General features: G+C 32.3%; 4 protein-coding genes across 4 annotated transcripts in view; 1 reads left to right on the top strand and 3 right to left on the bottom strand.

The window, feature by feature from the left end:
• The window catches only part of HELRODRAFT_191525 (hypothetical protein), a gene marked incomplete at its 5' end in the record, with an annotated part of 10026 nt that extends 7213 nt beyond the window's left edge, over nt 1–2813 (bottom strand). The window contains 7 exons of the mRNA XM_009018647.1: nt 105–291; nt 852–910; nt 998–1051; nt 1416–1494; nt 1887–1945; nt 2553–2610; nt 2761–2813. Coding sequence (XP_009016895.1) covers nt 105–291; nt 852–910; nt 998–1051; nt 1416–1494; nt 1887–1945; nt 2553–2610; nt 2761–2813 — 549 coding nt within the window. The remainder of the gene's footprint in view (nt 1–104; nt 292–851; nt 911–997; nt 1052–1415; nt 1495–1886; nt 1946–2552; nt 2611–2760) is intronic.
• Nucleotides 2814–3903: 1090 nt separating this feature from the next.
• On the bottom strand, nt 3904–9538 carry HELRODRAFT_185535 (hypothetical protein). Its single transcript, XM_009018646.1, is given in 14 exon segments — nt 3904–3981; nt 3983–4972; nt 4987–5240; nt 5490–5606; nt 5962–6091; nt 6272–6425; nt 6739–6834; nt 7177–7272; nt 7566–7670; nt 7763–7965; nt 8110–8423; nt 8515–8631; nt 8770–8877; nt 9330–9538. 12 exon segments carry the CDS (start codon nt 9429–9431, stop codon nt 5019–5021), a joined length of 1764 nt encoding a protein of 587 aa, XP_009016894.1. The 5' UTR covers nt 9432–9538; the 3' UTR covers nt 3904–3981; nt 3983–4972; nt 4987–5018.
• Nucleotides 9539–9945: 407 nt separating this feature from the next.
• On the top strand, nt 9946–15385 carry HELRODRAFT_111417 (hypothetical protein). Its single transcript, XM_009018645.1, has 13 exons — nt 9946–10110; nt 10332–10368; nt 10634–10716; nt 10865–11060; nt 11324–11362; nt 11645–12130; nt 12383–12544; nt 12700–12810; nt 13167–13268; nt 13435–13597; nt 13745–13924; nt 14136–14263; nt 14526–15385. Exons 1-13 carry the CDS (start codon nt 10061–10063, stop codon nt 14595–14597), a joined length of 1809 nt encoding a protein of 602 aa, XP_009016893.1. The 5' UTR covers nt 9946–10060; the 3' UTR covers nt 14598–15385.
• On the bottom strand, nt 15383–18683 carry HELRODRAFT_99297 (hypothetical protein). Its single transcript, XM_009018644.1, has 8 exons — nt 18422–18683; nt 18049–18192; nt 17833–17952; nt 17403–17613; nt 17152–17267; nt 16738–16864; nt 15737–16578; nt 15383–15693 (listed from the first exon to the last, which is right to left on the bottom strand). Exons 1-7 carry the CDS (start codon nt 18476–18478, stop codon nt 16523–16525), a joined length of 831 nt encoding a protein of 276 aa, XP_009016892.1. The 5' UTR covers nt 18479–18683; the 3' UTR covers nt 15383–15693; nt 15737–16522.
• Between the last annotated feature and the right edge of the window lie 291 nt (nt 18684–18974).

The following is an 18974-nucleotide window of genomic DNA, read 5'->3' as shown; positions in this document are numbered from 1 at the left end:
ACACACACACACACATATATATATATATATATATATATATATATATATATATATATATATATATAAACACACACACATACACATACAGATACACACACAGAGACCTGCAGAAGATAATCAATAGATATATGCTTAAAACAGGATCTCGTAGCAAGAAGCATGTTATCCACATCCTCCAAATCCTGAATTTTTTGGGATTTTCCGGATTGGGAATGTTTCATGAGGATAGTGTCCAAGTCCTCCGATATCTTGTCGAAGTGTTTCCGAGATTCTTTTACTTTCAATATGTACCTGTAGCAAATGAACGAATGAATGAACAAGTGAGTGAGTGAGTGTTTTAATGGATGATTGAAATGAATAAATTATAAATAAACGAATGAATTATGATAATGTAGTAGTTTTATAATAGATGGATGAAGAAAAAATGGATTAATAAATGAACAGGACAAATAAATGAATAAATAAATTAATGAAAGGATAGATGGATGGATGAATAAATGAATAATCAATGAACGAGTAGGCGAATAATCACCTGACTATAAAACTAAATGGTAAATAAAATACGACTAAACTCTAAAAAAAACAACAACAACAACAACAATAATAATAATAATAATGATAATAAATAATAATAATAATGATAAATAACAAAAACAGTAATAATAATAAAAACGACGCTAACAAGTATGTAAAGCAGCAATCAATACTTGACGACATCAATACTTTTGAAGAAAAAAACCGCCGAATTTGCGTTTATAACAAAATTTGCATTGAAACGCATTTCTCGTTAGCAATTTTACAAAATAATAAATTAATAATAATAATAATAACAATAATAATAATAAACTAACTTTTTTAGGAAAGAGTAGAGCCCATTGACAATGCATCTATTCATCTGATCCAACAGAATCTACGGAGAAAATAATAATAATAATAATAATAATAACCATTAATAATATTATTATTATAATAAAGACGAAAGTAATTATAGACAGACTTCGAAATAGCTGTTGGTTTCTGCTAGGACATCTTTGAATCTGGCCATAATTTGCTACAGCATGTGAATAATAAAGTATGATGGTTATTATGGAACCTACTGCATTATCATAATTTATTCATAATTTATTCATTTATTCATAATTTATTCATCTGAATGAATCATGATTGCCATCGTTGTCCGTCATCGTTTATCATTACAACCGTCATTAGCTTGCTATACAATTCAAAACGTTCGTCCATCATAGCCATTACAATTATTATCATTCCTTTCCCAACGGCGTCGTCGTCGTCGTCATCATCAGCGACATCAGCAGCAGTGGCAGTAGCTTCATCGTCGTCGTCATCATCAGCGACATCAGCAGCAGTGGCAGTAGCTTCATCGTCGTCGTCATCGTCAAAAACAAAGCCTCACTAACCAATGATGAATCCATCTCATCTTCACCCTTGTCATCATTAAGACATGCTGTCAGATCGCACAAGCCATTTATGAAATCTCTGAATATTTATTTAACCAATCAAGTAGTTAATTAGTTAATTAATTGATCAATTAATTGATTAATTAATTAATAATGATAATCTTTATTTTTATAACATTGTTTATACGTATGATTACAATTAATAAAAAAAATGCAACCAGTTGGTGCTAGCAACAACTACAATCTCATCAATCCATCATCATCAACATCATCGTCATCATCATCGTCATCTAACATTCAAAATCATCATCACCATCATCACCACCATCATCATCATCATCATCATCGTCATCGTTAACAACAACAACATCATCATTATCATCAACAACAACATTAACAACAACAACATCGTCGTCTTCATCATCATCTACGCCCGTCGTCATCGTCGTCGTCATCATCACCATCATTTACTTAGTACAGTTGCTATAAAGTTTGCCTGCATCTAGCATAGTGGAGCATGTCTTCAAAACCTTTAATTGACATTGTTATTGTTATTATTACTTTTGTTGTTGTTGTTGATGATGTTGTTGCTGTTATTAATAACAAATAAATACCTACTAAATTATAAATAATTATACGAGATAATTATAAGAGAATAATTATAAAGATTATTATGTTAGAATTTTCTCTGGCTTCTTTGTAAGAACTCCTTCATTTTCTTTAATAGTAGCAGTTGTGCATACTATCTACAACTAGAGTCATCATCATCATTACTATTACTTTTACTGTGGTTTCAAAATGGCATTGTTTTAACTGCTACTAACTAATACACAGTAGTAGTAGTAGTAGTAGTAGTAGTAGTAGTAGTAATAATTGTAGTAGAAGCAGTAGATGTAGTAATAATATTATAAGTAGTAGTAGTAGCAGCAGTAATAGTAGTAGCATGAGTATCAGTATTTAAAGTATCAGTATTTGAAGTAAGTATTTGAAGTTGCAGTATTAGTATTAATAGCAGTAGTAGTAGTAGTAAAGTAGTAGTATTGATAGTAGTAGTAGTAGTAGTAGTAGTAGTAGTAGTAGTAGTAGTAGTAGTAGTAATAGTATCGTAGTAGTAATAGTAGTAATATACATGCATACCTTCTCTACTTTTATGTGTAAAGTTTCAACACCTCTCTCTTTCTCAATCAGTGATGCCCTGTATGTAATTAATTAATGACTTTATTTATTTTTAAAAATTAAAATTAAAACAGTAACAATAAATAATAAGAAGAATAACAACCACAATAAAAAATAATAATAAATCATAATTAAATTACTATAATTAATTTTTAACTGAATTACTAACCTAAAATACGGTGAATCCTGAAGGCATTCAAATAACAAGGACTTGGCATCCATTGATTATGAAGATAGAAGATGATGATGTGTATGTGTGAACAAGTTTTTGTCAAGCTCTTCTCCAAATAAAAGACAGCTTACAAAAGCTAGTATAATATACTTAGTATATTAATAGTAATACTTGTATTATAATTATTATTATATTATAATATGATGATATGATTAGATGTTAGTTTTTTTACTGCTTAATTTAGTAGTTAGTATGACTGTTTGAGTATATAATATTAGTTGTTTGATTTTGAAAGCATACATAAATTTATATATAGCATATATTATATAATATATTATATTATATATATATATATAGTATATATTATATACTATATATTATAAATGTATGTATGCTTTCAAAATCAAACAACTAATTCTCTCTAACTTTTCAAAATAAATAACTTTGACTATTAAGAATAATAGTGGTAGTTAGTAATTTTAATTTAATTAATAATGGACTTTATTTATTTTATTTTATTAAAAAAATTACAAAATCATCAGTACAAAAATAAAAATATATATTAAAGAAGTAACGTTTTGTAAGGGTCGAATAAACAGCTAAACCACAAAAAACCAACTAATAAATCATTTACTAATTTTCCACGAAATGAATTTTGACACTCAATTAATTTAATTAGTTAATCTTCACAAAGGGACATATGATATTGTTTATTTATATTATTCACTTTTAAATTAGTGAAAAATTATTCTAGCGCCAAATATTAAGTAAACTGACAATAATCAAATTTACTTTTATAAATATTCATTATTTAACCGATCCAAGAAAAAGTTTCGTATTTTTAATGAAATTAATATTAAACTGTGACAAACATCTTTATCTTTGATTAAATCAGAAAAAAGATTATTCATACAACATATATATATACAATACATACACGTATAGAAGAAACATTAATGAACATAAGCCATAGATACGCAGACATATTAGATGTGACGTCAAGCGTGATGTCAAAGCCACTCCTATTTTTCATTGGTATATAATTTAGATGATCCATATAATTAGAATGATGATCAAGGTTGGTTAGATGCCATTGTAAAACCTCACGGATCCTGTTTAAACTCCCATTTCGAGATAGAATTTTATGTTTTTTCTATTTTAATCAATAACTTTATGTTAAAGATGCCTTAACCATATATATACATATATATATATATAGAATATACACAAGTATGTATATATATATTTATGGCTTTGACACACACACACAGGCAAAAAATACAACACATTCATGTTACATAGATAACATTTATTTATTTATACATGAGAAGGCGGGGAAGACGTATAAAAATATAATTAAACAGTTAATCATACAATTTCTGTCGTTACTCTAGCTCTATGAGGCATATCAGTTTTGAAAGAAAATATTGAAATAATGGACACATTAAATACAAACAGTTCAGTAAACTGCAGCTATATACGCACGCACACACACACACGGATGTTAACAATATATTAAATTTATATGTAAATCTTAATTATACTACTTATCTATTTTGTTTATCTATTGTAATAAAATCTGTTGAACAAAACTTTTAAAATCATTATTATTATCTACTTGAATCATAAGAACTTAAATATGGGTAGACAATAATAAGAATAATAAGAAGAATAACGTATATTGTTGTTATTATTAAAATAGTAATAGAGTTATAATTGCTTGCATGTTATGTACCTGATAGGATAACGAAAAACGAAAATAAAATGCCTGAAGCAATAGTCATGAATATTAAATAATAATATAAAAAATTTGACATAAATAACTAGACAATAATCATAGTAAATAACATTAATGATGTAATAATAATAATGATACACCATTGTTAAAAATGTCAAGAACTTTGTGGCGAAAACATTCGTATGTTAAATAACAAAAATGAAGAAAGAAAAATAGACGGCGCTTACTTAGTGAATGAAAACTTATCGTAAAAAATAATATCGTGTTCATTATCATCATTATCATCATCATCCTACTATCATTATCAACATAATCATCCCACAGTACATCACCATCATCGTCGTCGTCAAGCATACTACCGATAGCTACAGAATGGCATAGACACGAATGAAAGGCATGCTTATTAGTACGATGATGACAACATCCATCAATTTACATCGGCGTTATTATCACTATTCCCACCATCGTCATCATTTCCTCGTCATCATCACCACCACCACCACCATCCTCGTCTTCATTATCTAATGTCATCAGGGTTTGGTCGGTTTCCGGCCGTAGCAACCAACTTATCGCACATGGTACGCGCGTAACGTAGCCTGGAGGCCAAGTCCTTCATGCAGCCGAACTTCTCGATTAGAGGCAGTCGGTAGGTCTTGAAGTTTTTCCTCTCGTCGATGTACGTGACAGCTCCCATGAGCGGGCAGAGGATTACTTTTGTGTGGTCTTGGAAGAAGTTTATCTGTTAGGGTGTTCGTGTGTGTGTTTCGTGCATGTGAATATATGCGCGTGTGCATGAATGTAGGTGCAAAGTGCGTATACATAAACTCCAGAGAGAGAGAGAGAGAGAGAGAGAGAGAAGAGAGAGAGAGAAGAGAGAGAGAGAGAGAAGAGAGAGAGAGATAGAGAGAGAGGCACAACATACCAGCAGGGTAGGGTAGCATACAGACATACAAACAAACAAAATAAAACAGGCAGGCAAATTAGCAACCTGTAAAGTTCCATTGCTGAGATGAAGGATGATGGCGCTCCTGGTCCTGAACCACGTCCTAAGGAAGGGCAGGCGAGTCATCTCATCACCTTCCCTGGGCATTATATTGGCACCTGCCTGTTAATTAATTAATTAACTAATTAATTAACTATTTAACTAACTAATTAATTAAATAATTGATTGAAGATAACAACAGCAACACTAGCAAAATTAATAACCACGTTGGTATGGTAAATTAGTCAACACAGGTACCTGAAACAAAGCACCAACACTGCAAGCAGACATAAAACTTTCAATAAAAAAAATGATGGTTGTCTACAGTAGCAGCATAACAGCATAACATCAACGACGACAACAATAGCAGCAATGACATCAGTAGCATCAACAGTCACAACAACAATGTCATCAACAACTAAAGCAGTGACACCAGTAGCATCAGCAACAACCATAGCATAAACCAACAGGTGCAGACCTTCAATAGATGTTCATTCATATAATTCTTGAAGTACTTTAACAGCGTTACTTTCTTGGTCAGCGTCTCTGGGAAAGCTCTGATGTTGTGGAAGTGCTCCGATCCTTCCTTCTCTATGTACTGCATGTTCCTAAGTACAGTCATCAGTCATCGTCATTACAATTACCGTCTTTAATCAGCTCTACCATTATTATCGTTATCAACAAGCACACAGAAACAGATCGAAATTCACACAAACAACTACAACAATTCAAACAAACAACAACTTACAGCCACAAGCCACAAATATGTCGGAGAAACCGAAACTTACTCTCCGTTACTAGCAAGCAGCATACGACTGGAGTCATTGAAGAGCACACCGATACTGTTGTCGCAGAGCTGATAGCCAAGCCCGTACTTATCACTGTAGTCTACCCACTTGCATACCCAGTATATAGGTACTGCCGCCGGGTCTTCTGCCTCCTCTATGTATGTATGTGTGAATGTAAGTGTGTGTGCATGTATGTGCGTGTGTAAGTATATATGTATGAATGTATGTATGTATGCATGCAGACACTGATAGAAAGATACACAAAAACATACAGTAAGAAGTAGAAAGGTGTAGTGAAACATACATTTAGAGACACATAACAACAGAGAAATACATGCTTATAAATAATAAAGCAAAGTCACAAGTAACAAAGCAAACAAAGTAAGACATAGAACAACACAGATTACCACAGAGACAAATACAGAAGCTAAAAGAACAAAGACTAATAAGAAACAGCTCTGAACAACCTTCATTGCAGATTGGCTTGTCGAAGTTCTTTGAATTGGTGACACTGGATAGTAGGTGTAGCAATTCAGATAGGTAGCAGTCAGCTGGTTCCTCACCTATGATGATAATGAACAGCAAAAATAATTACTGTGTTGTATGCATCTATGTATGTTGGTATGTATGTATGTGTGTATGTCAAATTATGTGGAAATGCAGTGCATTCTCTCTCTCACACACACATACATACATACACCCACATAGGCTATCATGCATAACTCACGCAAGATACACATACAAACCCAAACTAATAATGTTACACCCGTACAATCTATGTACCTTTTTCTTTCCCATTCTCTATTTCAATTAATCAATCAATCACATGCACAGGCATCATTCAAACATAAGCTGTGTGAAATACGCATACAAATCATTAAAAAATATACAAACAATGTACTAACTCAGTCTCTTATCGTTCTTATCATCAACGAGCAAGCCACCACCTTCATGATCTTTCTGGATGGTTGACTGTGCAACCGTCAAAGCATTTCCTCCATCTGTGTTGTATAACCACCACAAGTAAAAAAGAATTAATTTAATGTGTCTGTCTGTTTGTTTGACTGTTTGTTTGTATGTATGCGTAGGTTTGCATGTGTATTTGTGCATATATGTACATGATCCTTTATTAATCTGAGTATACAGCAGTTATTTTCAAGACACCCTACAAAAAAACTCCCCTCTACTTTACTATTTCCAGCCCAACAAACAAATGAGCAGCAGACAAATGAGCAAACAAACAAACAAAAAAATCAAACAGACAGGTAAACAAACAGACAGAGCAAAGGCTGACCATTAACTTCAGCAAGAGGTCTCCTGCCAATGTCAGCTGCTCTCAGAAGATCAAATCGAGGTGCAGTCGATAGGCAACTGGTTGGCAGGCCATGAGGCATGAAACCTGTCGTATGATTAGTCAGTCACAAATAATATTAAATTTGATTATTAGTTATTCATGGGAAGGAGTTTGAAAAAATGAAATGTTAAAAAGACCTGATGTGAAGAATTCATCACGTAGGACATGCTGCATTGACGGTCGTTGTGTTGGATCTGCCTGAAGCAACCGCTCAATTAGAGATTTGGCCTGCAAGGAGGCTCGGCCTGCAGGGATGTGATATTCATTTCTCTTGATGCGAGCGTACGTGTCTTTCAGGTTGGATGTCTCAAATGGAGGCTTGCCAACCAACAGGGTGTATCTGAAAGGAAAGAAATTGCACATGTCTTGACTTGAGCAACAAAGTTTAGAACACGGATTAGTAACAAAAGTAAAGTTAGTATACAGTTAGAGATGAACAAAGATAATAAATACAGGCAAGTAGATACAAACATAGACAACTCACAAGATACATCCAAGAGACCAAGCATCAACTTCATAGCTGTGACCTTTCTTACCAAGGACCTCGGGAGCAATGTAGTTTGGTGTACCACAGAGTGTTTTTTTGCGTTCTCCAGAGAAATCGACACGAGTGGCTAGACCAAAGTCTCCAATTTTGATTTCCATATCATCATTTAGGAAGAGATTGCCGAGTTTGAGGTCCCTGTGTATGATGTGCATCTGGTGGAGGTGGTCGCAGGCCAGTGCTATCTGGTGAACAAAATATCTAGCCTCTGGTTCTGTCACAGTTTTCCTTCTTTTGTGCAATTCCATGAGGGACTAACAACCAAAAAACAGTTTTAATTTGGTCAGTTTAAAATACAAAATATTAAAGATGAATGGAAATTTTATGACACAGAACCAAACATACCCGTCTTCTACATAGCTCCAACAGTATGTAGACATTATCATTGTCTTCAAAGAATCCATAAAAGCCAACGATGTGTTTGTGTGAGAGGCCCTTGTGGATACTAATTTCCTGAGTCATCTGGTGTGGGGAGAAAATAATTTATCTCTAATTCAGCAGTGGAGTGACAACATCACTAACTAGAAAATGACTAACTATAATGTAGAAATTCATTTAAATCTTTTTAATAAAAAAACTTCAAAAAAAAACTCCAGAGACCTTTTCTTTTTGGTGCTGCTTAACAAGCAGACTCTTTGGCACAATCTTGCCAGCATAAATTTGCTTGGTGTCTGAATCAGTCAGTTCATAACATTTTGCAAATCCACCCTGTATTGAAATTTCATGTAATATGGAATAAAAAATTAATGAAGAATAATATAAAAACCTAATAAAGAAAAATTTAATTTTGCACTTGAATTGATTGAGAATCACAGATTGATTACAGTACAATACAGATTAATTAATAATTCAAAATAAACTTAATTTAACTTAAATTTTGCGAGCTCATTTTATAATTATAAATTAAAATAAAACATATTATAAATCAGTCTTTTTTAGTTAAGAAATTAAATTAAAATCAAACTAGTGTGAGATCTCAGAAAATATTTTGATTTTTAAATAAAAATTGTATGAAATGAAGCAAGCAATATACAAACAAGCAAGCTAAATGCTAAAATATTTAAATTTTATTCCGGCCATTTTTAAAAATTTTAAGCGCGAGAACTTTTAATAGTAGTTAATTAGTGAAATTTTCACTCACGGCGGTAACTAACGCTAACCTTTCCCAGAAACCTGCCACGAACGTAGCGCTTTTGCGAGGCGGGGTCCAGCACAACTTCGGGAATTAATTCTACTGGCTTTTGCTCTTCTCTTTTCGCCATTTTGAACAAATTTTCAATATTTTTTTTGGTAAAATAATTACTTTTTATTTTACTCCCAACAATAGATAGATCTGTACATGAATTTAAAAGTTCTGCCACGTTAAGCACGAACGAATGTGATTGGCTGCTGAATATTCGGGCACTTGAAACGGGGATGTGTGTATGCTTGAAAAATTTCATTTTAAAATTTCGGTTCGTTTTCTGGTAACTTAGTTATCTGTTATAAATATATTAAAAATTAAGAAAAAAAAGTAATTGTTTTATAATTATTTTCACTGCATTTTGTTAACTTTTCTGTACAAAACTATCATTTTACTAATGACACTATTATTACTAAAGTTTGAAACGTTGAAAATGTCCAAATATTTGCGTGAAAATGACCATTCATTTAAAAAAATAGATTAATATGCATGTTATATTTATAAAAAGTTTTAAAAATTCTTAAACTACTTTTCTCACCGCAAAAATCTCAGTTTCGACTATACGTCTACAAAACTTTAAATGTTGAGAGTTCTTTGTTTACAATATACCAAGCAATTTGAATCGTAGGTAATTTTCACGTCGTTTTATGTCGGATTCAAATCGATCTAGGGTTGCGAAAATTAGTTTAAAAAGATCAATAGTCCGTCATGGCCGGCGATCAAAAGAATAAAAAATTTAATAGAGGGGATCTTGTTTGGCTAGTTTTTTTTGTCGTATTTATTGCAAATTTAATGCGTGGTTTTTAATTTTTAATTCCTTCTCCCGTGTGTGCTTGTGTGTGTGTGTGTGTGTGTGTGTGTGTGTGTTGACACTATGACTTAGAGACTAAGTGAAGTTTACCAGCTTCTAATGAATTAGTTTTTTTATTAAAGCTTATATATATATCGAGTTTTAAATAATTTAAATTTTAAATTTCAGGGCCAGGGTAAAAGGATTTCCTCCATGGCCTGCCAAAGTTAGCAAATTTTTTTAGCTCATTTTTACTTTTTTCTATTTTATTCACATTTTTTTTTATATCTTAATGTTTCTATCTAAGACTCCAAGTGTCAATTAAACATGAAAAATAAATTTAAATTATCTTTACTTATTTACTACTATGTAAATTTAAATATTTTTGTAATTATTTTTTATCACTAATATCAGATTACTATAAAATAAAATTACTAGATAGATAGATAAATACTATAAATAAATAGAGATTTTTATTATTTCTTTTTTAGGTGACAAAGCCAAAAGACGACGATATAAAAATTCCAACCTCAGGAACACATGAATTTGTAACATTTTATGGATCAGACACATAGTAAGTCAAAAAATTAATAAGTTTTTGTTAGCCAGTATGGTGACAGCTCTGGCAATGTTTTTTGATTATTTATTTGGTATTATAAAGTAAACTTTAATTAATATGCAATTCAATTATTGTTTCACCTTTAAATTTTCTGACATTTCAGCTCCTTTGTTCACCCTGATCTTTTATGGTCGTATGAGGAATTCAGAGAGAAATACCTCATAAAGACCAAAATCCCAGAAGGTTTTCAAGATGCAGTTGATGAAATCGAGGCCACTGTGAAGAGAAGGGCAGCCAGGGCTGCTGGAGAGGTCGTTGAGGATTCTTCGGATTCGTCTGCTGAATCTGAATCTGCCAAAGTTCAATTTTTATTTTATTTTTTTGCTGATGAATTTTTATTTTTTCAATTTATTTGTCATATTGTATATTATTTTTTTTGATTTTCTAAATAGCTGAATACATTTGAGGCTATGTAAAAAATTTTAGTTAGGTTTTCACTAAAAATGTGGTTTGTTTATATGATAATCTCTTTTTAATTATTATTTTGATGGATTTTTCTGAATAAACCTCTCCTAAATAATTTTTATTTAATATTTTTTTTGTAATTTTTCCTAAAATCTAGGAAGAAGTCCGTGAAGAGGTAGAAGTTGAAGAAAATAAAGTAAGGGGCCTACTAATCATCTTATGTTGCATAACTTGTGTCACCATAATTCATCATCTTCATCAATTTCCTATAAATTTTCTCCATCATTTTTACCAAAAATTAACATTTTTTTTCATATCATTATAATTTAGACTGTTGCAGTTAACTAGTACTTATGGATAAATTAATTTATTATTTAATCAATTAAGTTTGAGTATTTCTGTTTATTTTTTTATTTTTCAATATAATAATTTGAAATAACTAAATAATCTTAAATTTTTTTCTTAAAAATGTACTCAGGGCAGACGACACCTACCTAGGAGAAAATCCTCCTTACTTTTCATGCAAAAACAACAGCAACAGCAAGAAGAAGAAGAGAAAAATGATGAAGAAGATGAAGAAGACGATGATGAAATTGATTATGATGGTGCCCACAAACACGACGACGATGATGAAGATGAAAATATTGAAATGGTGTCAGTTTCCAGCTCATCTAAAAAGAGAAAAAGTACTGTGAGTGTTAAATCAGGGGAAACAAAAAAGCGAAAATCTTCAACAGATAAGAGGTCAGAAGTCAAAGTTAAGGTCAAAAAAGTTCACAAAAAAGACAAACTCGATCATTCTAGAGCCCATGATGTTGACAGAAATGACCAACATGTCAGCGATTCTGTCAAAAAGGTCAAAAAGGCCAAAAACGTCAAGGAGAATGAAATTGTTGTGCCCAAAACAAACGAGATTGTTGAAAAGTTCCTCTCATTGTCTAAGCATTTGAATAAGATTGCCTTTGTAAGTAATTTCCATCTATCTAAATTTAATATTTTTTAAAAATTATGCTATCCAACAAATACAAAACACATACAATGGATATTCAACAAAATATAATTCAGTTTACCCATCATGCAGTCAATTTACACCAAATATAAACACAAGTTTAAGAGTTTAAGAAATAATAAAACAAACAAACATGTCTTTATATAACAATGAGAATTAGTTAAAATTTAGTTTGTTAATTATTAATTTATTCAAAAATCCATGCAGGAATTTACTTCCTCAACCTTCCTTCCCGATGTGCTCCCCAGACCGATCCAGGAAACATTCACAATTGGCTTCCTCGGTCTCGGAAAAATGGGAACAACCATCGTTAATCGACTGCTAAACTCCGGCCTCAAAGTTATGGTCTGGAATAGAACGCCATCTAAGGTCTATACATATTTTATTTCATTTTATTCTTTCATTTTTATCTTTTCATTTGTTGGTTGCTCCTTTATTTATTAATATACTGGTTGATTGATAGATTGATTGGTGGATTGATTGATGGATAGATTGATTGACTAGCCAATTGTACTCATAAACAGTGCAAGTACTTTATGGAGTTAGGGGCAGAAAAAGGTAGCACCCCATCTGAAGTAGTGCAGACGTCTGACATAACCATATCCTGTGTCAGTGACGCCAGGGCACTTAAAGATGTATGTCAGTCTCTGTGTTTGTTTGTGTGCGTGTGAGTTTCGTATTTCGCCTGTATGTTTAATTGTACGTTTTTGTGCTTGTACGCTTCAATGTGCTTTTGTATATTTCCCTATTTCAATGTGCCATTTTGTTCTGTTTCGTAGATACGTTTGCACAATGTTATTTTGTGACAGTTGACGTTTTGTGGGAATTTTGTTTTTAACCTCTCAATCTCAACTTTTTGGGAGATATACATTTGTATCTGGATCTCTTCTATGTATGTCTGTATGTTCTTATAATCAAATGTTTAATGTTACAAATGCACACACACACGAATACACACACACACACATAATACACCACACGCACAACACAGTTGATATCTGGAACCAATGGGGTGTTGGAGTCCATCTCACCGGGGAAATCATTTGTAGACATGTCAACTGTTGACGTTTTAACAGTTACGGAACTCCACGAGGTAAATATAGTTTATAATAAATAATTTAATGAATAATATAATAAATAAATATAAGATAATATAATAAATAATACAGTTTTGTAATAATTATGGCGTAATAATGTACCAGTTCAATTCTCATTAACCACGCACATACAAAACTGACATTTCAACATTTCATTGGAAGTCCATAACGAGTAGAGGTGGAAAATTCCTGGAAAGTCCCATCATTGGGAGTCTGGATTCCAGCATGGAGGACGTCGTTGTCGTTGCATCCGGAGACAAGGAACTGTTTGACGACTGCTGCTCTACTGTCTTCAATTCCATCTCTAAGAAGGCATTCTACCTGGGTTTAGTTGATTTTTTCCTTTTTTTTCTATTTAGTTTAGAAATTTTGTATATTTGACCAGACATCATTTTCATTTAATTCAATTCGCACGTTAAACCATTTATATATGTACATCATTTACCAACCAAATCACTAACTCCCCAACAAGGCGGCATAGGGAGTGCGACGTGCATGAAGCTTGTAGTGAACATGTTGCAGGGGACATTACTGGCCGGTCTTGCTGAAACCTTGGCTCTGGGAGAAAAATTAGGACTGGACCAGTCACAGGTACTCAACATACTCACTCTGCTGCCTATCTCATCCCAGTTGAATTCTCTCAAGGGAGACGGTTTGTAGTGTTTGCGCTTTTTTTGTATTTTTATTTTGTTGTTGTTTTTCCATTTTCTGTTTCCAGCTTGTTTATGTTTTTTTAAAATCATTCATACAGTTACCATTTTTATCGATTTTATTAGTTTTTTCATGTTTAATAAAGGTATTTAAAAGAAAAAGTAGAAATAAATGACTGGATTTTTTTTGATTTATCCATACATTCATGACAGCAATGATAACGAACCAGTTGAGTACTAGACAGCTGTCACTGGAGCACATGCAGAGAGACATCAGGCTGGCAATATCTCTTGGAGAGCTTGTACAACAGCCACTCTACATCACAACAGCCACCAATGAAGTCTGTCGTGTGTTTATGTTTCTGTTTTTTTATTTGGAGTATCTCTTTATTTGTTGTTTCTGTCTTGTTGTTGTCTTTGGTTTGTCCCTTTGTTTTCAGTTACGTGTTTGCTTCGAACGTCTGACCGTCTCTGTTGATTTTATTGCAAACATTACAATTAATTTGTATCCATCAATGATCTTTAATTGAATCATTAGTCTTCTTACAAACGTTACATTACTAAACCTCTTAGCAATAAATATTTGACTGATTCATTAACCAGCTATTCAAAAAAGCAAAAGCCAGAGGCTACGGAGACCACGACACAGCCGCTATCTACAGAGCCACCGACTGAATTGGTCTCACTCGCACACAAATGTATCAGTTTGACTGGAAAAAAATACAATTATTATTAATATGTTAATATTGACAATTATGAAATGTAATATTCTTATTAAATGAAAATTAATTATATATATTTATATCAATATTAAATTCATATATGTACCCACACACATGGTTTTCAACTTATTTAGTAATAATATTTTCAGGTATGGTTATTTTTCGGCTTTGAGAGTTTTTAATTAAGAGCCACTTTTGTTTGAATTCGTTTCTTTCTTGCATTAGCATACAAAATTACTTGTTGACTTTAATGGGCTTTACTAGCATAAGAGGTATGTATACACTCATACACATTCATGTGCACTCATGAACGTACACGCAAATGTACACTTACACTGAATAGGACAGATTGCACACAGCCTTTGATAACTTTCATGATTCTACTTAGCCAAACTCTAATTAACCCAAGGTAGAAAAAAAAATTTTTTTAAACCCTGCTATAAATTACACAACCACCGTTCCCCATCAAATCTACATCATTGTAACTAGGACACATTATTATTACTACAATTATGTACGCTGTATGGTGCAAGGATCACAAATCATTCGTGTGATAGATTTGCTGAAATTGTCGCTAGTTTAAAATTATGCAAATCCACGAAAAATGTACCCGGATTCGCATCGCACGGTGCCCCGCGGTTGTGGTGATTATTGTTGTTAATGTCTTGTCCTCGTTAGGTTTTGTTATTTATACTGAATGAATTAAACAAGGAAAACGTTAAATACAACAAAATTTACTGTTTGTTGGTTGATTGATCAAGTGAGACATCGTCAATATTATAAAACATCATTTTACCTTTAAATTTATGTCTTTATACGCATACAGCCAATATAAATATGAGAACCAAATCTAGATTAAGCATATCACATCATTACATTAAGATAATAGCGTAATGATGATAAACATACATCACACAAATATACTAGTAGATGATAACATTTATGCCATTTAAAGTATGTGATAATCAATGTATTCGGTAATGTAATAAGTTGTGTTTGTCGCCGTCAAGTGTATAGCAATAGTAGTCGAAAATCACTGATAAAACCATCATATCACTGATAAAACCATCATATCACTGATAAAACCATCATGACAGTATAATTACTTAATTTAGCTCATGTTTTTGTTAAAACATTATATGTATAAGTAACCCATTTGACCAGGTACATGAGTACAAATACATTACACAAATTTGTATGTTCAAATCTCTTCTATACAGAAATTCTTAGAGAAAAAAAACAGATTTATCTGAACCCGGATTACAAAGTCGGGTACACGGTTTAGTTAAATTACCCGGTAGGTCTGTAAATCAATAATTTTCAAAAACTAGTGTAACGTACTCAAGTGAACGTACAATACCGTACCCTTCTGTATTCATTAAGCCGCAATTACAAACTTATGGTATGTTGATGTATATGATGTTACTTGTATTCGATATTACAAATTTCTTAAACTTTTTAAACCTTAAAATACATACACACACACACACACGTACGACAAATAAGAAATACTTTTACATTATATTACATCAGATGCTAACGATAGAAGTAGTAGTAACTAGTTAACATAATTTATATTAAAAACCAAAGAAAAAAATTGTCAACAACGTAGTCATAATTAAATGGATATTAATTAACTTCAAATTAAATTAACTTTAATATACGTAGTCCTATCTTCGTTTATTTAGCAAAGCTTGAATGTATTAACTTATTTTTATATAAATAAAATTTACATAAATTTACGCAATCTTAATACAATATACGCGTACATAAATGTATACACACATACACAAATATAGGTTTATTGTATTTATCTGTCAATAAAGGAAGTAAAATAAACGTGTCTATATCAATTACATCATCCATCCGTCCATCTGATCACTTATCCTCGTCGTCTTCTTCGTTACCTCTCTTTCGCTTCACACCTCGGCTACCTATTGACATAATTTATTAAATAATTAATAACATAGTATATTAAATAAGTATTGCAATAAAACACGATTAATACAATTTTTATAAATACATTTTTCATGAGAAAAAATAGAATTTAATTACAAAAAATAATAAATGAGACAAGACCATGGTGCACTCACCTTCAACAATTTCAGCGGACTGGTTGGCATCGTTGTCCTCTGCCTCTTCGTCTTCTTCCTCGTCAGACCCCTCGTCGTCATCATCTTCCTTGTCATCTGGTTTGAAATCATCACCATCACTTTCATCCTAGCAGAGCAAAAAATTAAATTAGCTTTTATTATTATCATTAATATCATTACGAATCACTCTTCAACAATTCTCAGAGGAGGCATCAACCAAAAACACACATTGAGTGTAAATGTACATGAAACAATGCATCACACACATCACATGTAGCAGGTGTGGATCTCTTTGTGATATTATTTACTCATAGCAACATTAATGCCTGGCACCATAGCACTAGCCAGAAATTATGAAATAAACAAAAAAAAAACCAATATAAATGAGAGAATGAATGCTTTTTAGGCACAGACCTCGAGACCAGATCTTTGTAGATAGCTGAGGCCGACCGCATTCTGGTCCTCCTCTCCATCTTCGTCCTCTTCACCATCTTCATCCTCATCAACATCTACGTCGTCGCCATTAGCTGCTTTTTGAAATACATGGTAAATTAATATTAATTAATTAAAACCATTAGTCACATCAGCAACATTGCTAATCCCACTAACCAAAAAATGTTAACTAAAATGTTGAGAATGAAATGTTTAAAAATTTTTAAACCAACCTTCTGCATCATCACTGTCCTCGTTATCTGAGTTTTCATAGTCTCCTTCCTCGTCTTCTTCCTCATCCTCGGCCTCCAAATCATTCACGTCTGATCCATCCAAGTAGACGAGTTGAGGCAAAAGTTTGAAGATCTTATTTCTGTAGTCATCCTCGCTAGTGGTCACTTCGCAGTTCAACAGGTCGAGACATTTCAACTTGGGCAGCGATTTCTGAAACGGCGTTGTTATTTATCATCAGCAGAATAAATAATTTGCCAACATTTTATAAGCACAAGAACAAGTGAACAATAACGGTGAAACAAATCTATCAAATTAATTAAGTAGTAGTCTAATACCTCTAAATTTTTGACTAATTAATAATGGAGCATAAGAAACCACAACCCGTTATAAGTGGTTCATTGAAATTTAATTAAAAAATAATTTAATCACCAATGGTTCGAGGCTCTCAATGTCTTTAATTTTGTTACCACTGAGACTGAGGGACGATATCTCTGGACATCCCTGTAAAGCATTGAACCCACTCGACAATCTGTTATCACTCAGCTCCAGCTACAAATTACAATCAAAAAACAAATTAATTTTTGAAGGAGATGGCATGTGATTTTTATTTTTTTGATTTTGTAAAAAATACATCAAAAAATTCACTTTTTTTAGCTTAGGCAGCTCAGGAAAACCTTTCAGCGTCGTTAGGCCAGCGTTGATTAAACTTAGCGATTCTAAATTGCAAAATTCACTGGTCAGGCCATGAATTTGCGTTGACCTACAGTTGTCCAAGTTCAACTCTTTTATCTGCAAACAAAACGAAACACATAACAGCGTAACTATCAAAATTTATTTAATAGATTTTCATTAAAATACACAAGCAGTACAAAATCATAATGGCGACGATATTGCAACGCAGAGTACGGTCTAAGGGCGCTCAATGGCGGCCTACATTTCGACGAAATAACAAATTTTTGCTAAAATCCAAGAAACAATTTGTACGAAGAAATGAAAAATTTGACAAAAATCAACTAACATCCTCAGGTTGTCGGCCCCGCTTCTCCAACTCAATTCTTTTGACCATGTGTTCCATTTTTTATATATGCAGTCGTAAATGATTTTTATTAAAATGTACAAAATAAAAAATTAAGTTTTACAACTAAATTCGAATGAACTCGAAACGGAGCGTCGAATTAGTGAAATTTGGAACTTTTTATAGCTAGAATGCACAAGAAAATCTTCATAACAATAAACCTCAAAAACATAGACCGGAAATTCTTCCACAAAGTGGCTTCCCGCTTCTTATGAATATTAATTAAGCTGTGACGTTTACTAGCCAGCCAACCTTAATAGCCAATCAAACTTTTTGACCTACTTGCGACAACCAATTAAACCATAGTTGCGATTAAATAGGTCTAATATTAATATTAATTAGTAACAAAAGCATTGTATGCAAAGAAATGCAAATATTTGAATTTATTTAAAAAAAATCATTTTGTTTCTCAGGTACATCAATGCTTTAAAATTGATTAATCGTTATAATTAATGCAAAATTCTTTTTCTAGGCATCTAATTATTGCTGGCAGACA

This window comes from Helobdella robusta, assembly GCF_000326865.2.
Source record: "Helobdella robusta unplaced genomic scaffold HELROscaffold_22, whole genome shotgun sequence".
In the NCBI taxonomy this organism is placed as follows: Eukaryota; Metazoa; Annelida; class Clitellata; order Rhynchobdellida; family Glossiphoniidae; genus Helobdella; species Helobdella robusta.
Note: the sequence above shows the minus strand (reverse complement) of the source record. Positions and strands in the feature narration are given on the sequence as shown.

What these genes read in the sequence shown, in the direction of transcription:
- HELRODRAFT_185535 (XM_009018646.1), bottom strand. Translation starts at nt 9,431, where the DNA reads ATGGCGAAAAGAGAAGAGCAAAAGCCAGTAGAATTAATTCCCGAAGTT. An exon ending in TGGTCTCTTGGATGTATCTT is followed by an intron (nt 7,966 to 8,109) that starts GTGAGTTGTCTA and finishes CTTTCCTTTCAG; the next exon opens with ATACACCCTGTTGGTTGGCA. An exon ending in TAAGAACGATAAGAGACTGA is followed by an intron (nt 6,835 to 7,176) that starts GTTAGTACATTG and finishes TTATCATCATAG; the next exon opens with GTGAGGAACCAGCTGACTGC.
- HELRODRAFT_111417 (XM_009018645.1), top strand. Translation starts at nt 10,061, where the DNA reads ATGGCCGGCGATCAAAAGAATAAAAAATTTAATAGAGGGGATCTTGTT. An exon ending in TTCCTCCATGGCCTGCCAAA is followed by an intron (nt 10,369 to 10,633) that starts GTTAGCAAATTT and finishes TTTCTTTTTTAG; the next exon opens with GTGACAAAGCCAAAAGACGA. An exon ending in TTTTATGGATCAGACACATA is followed by an intron (nt 10,717 to 10,864) that starts GTAAGTCAAAAA and finishes CTGACATTTCAG; the next exon opens with CTCCTTTGTTCACCCTGATC.
- HELRODRAFT_99297 (XM_009018644.1), bottom strand. Translation starts at nt 18,478, where the DNA reads ATGGAACACATGGTCAAAAGAATTGAGTTGGAGAAGCGGGGCCGACAA. An exon ending in AGCTGCCTAAGCTAAAAAAA is followed by an intron (nt 17,953 to 18,048) that starts GTGAATTTTTTG and finishes TGTAATTTGTAG; the next exon opens with CTGGAGCTGAGTGATAACAG. An exon ending in GTCCGCTGAAATTGTTGAAG is followed by an intron (nt 16,579 to 16,737) that starts GTGAGTGCACCA and finishes TTATGTCAATAG; the next exon opens with GTAGCCGAGGTGTGAAGCGA.